This window comes from Trichechus manatus, unplaced genomic scaffold (assembly GCF_000243295.1).
Source record: "Trichechus manatus latirostris isolate Lorelei unplaced genomic scaffold, TriManLat1.0 scaffold00164, whole genome shotgun sequence".
NCBI lineage: Eukaryota > Metazoa > Chordata > Mammalia > Sirenia > Trichechidae > Trichechus > Trichechus manatus.
In genome coordinates, this window is record NW_004444100.1 from 6150043 (window position 1) to 6155210 (window position 5168).

The 5168-nt window shown below is 35.8% G+C and overlaps 1 protein-coding gene across 1 annotated transcript in view; it reads left to right on the forward strand.

Moving 5' to 3' along the window:
• Nucleotides 1-4531, forward strand: part of TRHDE (thyrotropin releasing hormone degrading enzyme) — a 433889-nt gene extending 429358 nt beyond the window's left edge. The window contains exon 19 of the mRNA XM_004386459.2: nucleotides 3445-4531. Coding sequence (XP_004386516.2) covers nucleotides 3445-3588 — 144 coding nt within the window. The 3' untranslated portion in view covers nucleotides 3589-4531. The remainder of the gene's footprint in view (nucleotides 1-3444) is intronic.
• The last annotated feature ends 637 nt before the right edge of the window (nucleotides 4532-5168 follow it).

Consider the following 5168-nt stretch of genomic DNA (forward strand, 5'->3'; position numbering starts at 1 on the left):
CTAAATTGTGGCTTTCATTCCATAATCTACAAAATAACTAATTTCACAATAAAGGCTTTCAGTGCAGAGAGCAATGAATCCCCTCACTAGGAGCTACTTGCTCTGACTTTTTAACAACTGGTGCTTGAGGCTTTTTCATATTTTCATCATCTAATCATAGTTTATCAGATTGGGGGCCACTGTTGTTTGGGTGGAGCCCTGTTGGCACGAGAACTTGGCTGCTAACCAAAAGGTTGGCAGTTTGAATCCACCAGCTGCTCCTTGGAAACCCCGTGGGGCAGTTATACTCTGTCCTGTAAGGTCACTGTGAGTCAGAATCAACTCCCCAGGAACCAGTTTTATTGTTTTGGTTTGGCGCTTCATTTGTATTGCCAATATCCCCCCTTCCTTAAGTAGAAAGGGGCCAAGGAAAATCCATTCTCCATTCTTTAATAACCCATGAGCCTCAAAAGCAGAAACCCAATGTGTCCAGTGCCATATGCTATATTCTTATTTCCAAGGGTTTGTATATCAAAAGGGAATCAGCATCTTTATGAATTCATCAGCTTTAGGGGCATTCGATAGAGAAACTTATATTGTTCCATGATACCTTCCCCCAAACTGCATTTAGTACCTGAAGTTAGTGATTTTCTATTAATTACGTGGCTCTAGCAATTTGAGCAATGTTAATCCATGCCGCAGTCCATCATTTCCTTCATTTTAAGTTAATAGAAGTACAACCTCATGGAACAGCAAAGGTCTTTACCCTTTCTCCATCCTAATGTTCATTAAGCAATCCTTTTCAGCATATCAGCCATTGCTTTTCTCACCTCTTGAACCTATTAAGCAATACTTTCATAGAAGAGCATAGCTCTTGTGCATCACAGATATAACATTTACAATTTTAATATTGAAAATATAAACCTGATCACTGGACGTGGCTAATTCTATTTATATTATATTTTGCAATTTACTGGAAAAATTGTAAATTGTATTATGTGATGCTACGGTCTAGGGTGTCCTAAAATTAGAGTTGTTTAAAATGCTGAAGTACTTTTCATAGAGTAATTTTTAAAATGCCTAGAAATTTTATGCTAAGAAGAATAGGGGGCACGAACAATTCTGACCTCTTACAAATTGTCTTTTTATAGAAGCAACTGAACTTGAAACTTTTTTGAGTAATAGCATGAAATCACATATATATTTAGCAAACACAATTTTAAAACTAATAGTAGCAAAAAAACCTACCAAAGTGCTGAAGAAATAAGCTAACTGGAATGCCCAATGCGTTTCATTGATTCCATGCCCTCTAAAATGAGGCCGAGGTCTATGAGGCACTGAGATCATTCTGAAGGACCAGTTAGACGGCTGCTCTAACTGCGTGTTTGCCATAAGAGATGCAGAGAAATACAGGGAATAAGATCAATTATGCCAGATATGGAAAGTGGACCAGATGTGTTCTGATGAATAAGCTACTTTTAAGGTGTATATGAGTCACCAGGCTGTCTGAGCTCACAAGGGAAGTACTTAGTGCTCTTAAATAGTGATTTAAGAAATGAATTCCCAGAGACCTATTTAGAGTTCTCTTCCAGGATAATCTGACTTCCTATTCTTGTGTCAATAGCACGTTCATGTTCAAACCCATAGTTTGCCTTTGAGGAAGACTTAGAGTTTTACCTCCTGTGTTCAGATCTGCCTGATGTCTCATAAAGAGGCCAAGAGGAGGCTCCACAAAGTCAAAGTTACCAAGGGGTAATTCATCACCATCTGGCTTATTCAGTGATAGCCCAAGCAAAAATGTAATAATGTAGAACATATTTTAGGAGAAGATATATATATTTTTTTTTACTAATTGACATGCATTACGTAAATAAGGCCACTGTTATGTCATATTTTTGTAATAAATGAAATTACTAATTCAGAACATACATCGAAATGTATCATTTGTTTAAGGATATAGACTGAATATTGTCTGAAAATAAATATATAAGTAAAAATAAAAATTCATTGTTGTGTTAATCAGCTAAATATATGATTTAAGTGTTTCCGTTAGACTTCCCTGGGGAAATTTTAGGTTTGTATGTGTTGTAGCTACACACATGGGACACAATGCCTGTAATATTGGAGATGGTCGATAAATCCCAATCCCTTCTCTCATTCTCTTTTTAATGTGTGTAAATTTGGTCAGATATCAAACCCATTTTTAAGACAGCAGAGATCATACTTTGTTGTAGATTTTATATTTTACATGTTTGTTGTAAATACGTAGCTTCTGCACTGTTTTAACACATATAGCTCTGAGATATGATTATCCATTGCTAATCCTGCAGGGCACAGGGCTTTGTAGAAAAGTAGAAAATAAATTTTGCAGATGAGAAAACTCATCAGTACCATATAGGCAAAGTTAGTGTCATAAACAAACTAAGCTATACATGAACTAATTTCTAAATTAATTCAGAAAAGTATAATTAACTGCATTTGAAATCCCCTCCCCATTGCTCCCTGCCCCTGAGCCAGTCTTCATGCACTACATTTCCCTCCTTTATACCCTAGCATAACCTCCATGTGGCGCCCACCATGTGATGAATCACACCCCACATTAATTATGCCTCATAATGTTTCTGTGTTACAAGCTGATTTTTCACATTTGTCTATTAGCGTCACAATTGTTGGTTGGTTGCCAGTTTCTTAAATGGAACAGAAAGAAAAACTGCTAGCATTTAATCTTGAAGTTAAATCCCTGAGTATTCCCAGAGTATGTGAACTCTCCAAAGAAAATCTTATATCAATAAAAATTTTAACAAAACACTTAACAGTTATAACTTTGTTTATATTAAATGCTGCCATTTTCTAGCTAAATGAGACCACTTTCCTCTTCCTTTCTTTCTAAATCTAGTTACTTAAGTGATTGCGATGTCATTAATCCTTCAGTCTCATAGCATCATTTTTGCCCACTACCCAGTAACCTTATTTCTTCCTTGCCATCAAGGACAATGTCAAGCCCTCACACTGCTTATTTGGAGAAGAGGAAGAATAATTTTCTCTCAATAAACAAAAAGTGAACTTTAATCCTTATATTTAATGTTTAAGACTATTTCTTACATTGGGTATGCTTCCAGATTAGAATTGGTCTTTGCCACAATCCCATCAACTGATTATGAGAAGATAAATTAAGTATGTCTGCTTTAATATTTATTCATAAATCAGGAAGCTGAATTTGGAGCTATTTAAACTGTGATGTCCACTTTTTCTTCTCCTTTCAGGTCCAAAAGCAATTACATCCCACCTAATTGACACAATCTGTTATCATACTGCATTTCATTACCAAGCTAGCTCCCCAATATCACATATACCTTTCTGTAGTGAATGTGACAATTTGTCTCAAACAGATTCTTGTTCACGTATGTTGGACACGAGTTCATTTTAAGACACACAGATTTATCATTTAAAAAATTCCATTTCCAGCTAAAGAACTTCATGAAGAGCTATGATGGGGTGGCCACTGCTTCTTTCTCACGAGCTGTGGAAACTGTCGAAGCCAATGTGCGCTGGAAAATGCTTTACCAAGACGAGCTTTTCCAATGGCTAGGAAAAGCTTTGAGACACTAAGATGTGTCTCCTGTAAAGAACTCAGCTGGGAATTTCTGAGAAGACCTGCATGATGTGAAATGAGGAAAATATGCTACATGAAAAATGGCCAGAATTTCACAGTGTTAACGTGTGGGAGGAATTTGTTGTTGTTGTTGTTTTGTTTTGTTTGTTTTTGTTTTGGGGGATATTTTTGTTTCATTCATTCTTTTTTGTTTTTCTACTGGGCATTCTTCTCTAAAGAAGTTTTTGCAAGTGGACCTAGCCATGGTTGCTTTAGCTGTACATTCCTCGCTGTGCAGGACCAAATATGATAGTGGTGCATGTTGATGTTACAGTCATTTTGGGAAAACATATTCAGAATATTTCGTGCATGGTTGTATGGTCCTGCCTGTGTTCCAGCATGCTTATTTAAAATGTCAGCGTTGTATGTGAATATATGTTACACCTAGAATGGGCATTATGCAAAAGCACAAAGATTATCTATGACAATCAGTGTTGCAATGAAAGAAACACTTGTTAAAAAGGTAATTGTATCCTCAGTTCTGGGAAATGTGAGAAGTACAATAGCCCTTTAAGGTATTAATGTCACTGATTTTAGCACTTGGATTGTCTGTCAATGATTATTGTGCTGCTAACTCATTTTCTTTTGAGTTAAAGCTGAGTATTCTTTTAAAAAGGCATATAGTGTATGCATATGTATATGTACATAGGGAACCCCCAAATGTGTATAGTATGTTGTACACTGCACATGTGCAAAGAATCACTTCAGATCAAAGAAAATTTATCTCTTTTTAGAAATGTATGCAAACTTTGAAAGGCTTAAAATAATTTATCTTAACACTATCCTTCCTGAAAATTTCCTGGTTAATTTCTCAACTGGTGTGAGTTTTTGTCTACTTCCTGAACAATGGTCTATTCTACTATGTGAAGATGAATTCCAACAAAATTTATGTATAAACTAAACACCTTTCTAATCCTCTTAAGTAACTGACAGGCTTGCATCCTAAATATGAAGTCTGTCATGATTTTGGCCAAACTTTGTATCACATAAAACAGTTCTGTAAACATACAATTATCAGTGTTGAGAAAGTGTTTGTTTTCCATCTAGCTTGTTTTCTCATCTCACGTTGCATTGTCCAGAGAGTTAAAAACTTTCCTCTGTGCTGGTCTTTGTGTCTGTCACTCTAATCCTCCATTAAGCAACCATACCTCAAGTGGGTCTATTAGTATTTAATGACCTTTTAAGTCCAGTTTTGTGCCATCCGTTAAAATGGAAAGTGTCTTTTTTTGCGTTATTGTGCAAAGCTTTTCTTTCGGCGTTGACAACTATGATCTACCTGGGAATTTTGAATAGCCCTTTTCATGACTGTGTGTTAAATAGCACAAGTGCTTTTGAAATGGTATTCTCACCCAGTAGGCCAGCTCTCCAAAGGTTCCTTAAATGTTCAAAAATTAGTATATTTTTATTTTGCCATTACAAAATACCAATACAACTACTGTACGTAAGTCATAAGTACATAACTTCCTATTTCCTTGTATTTTCCACTCTTAAACATATCCTTGCAAATCACTGAAAGAAACACACTCTAACTCCAATA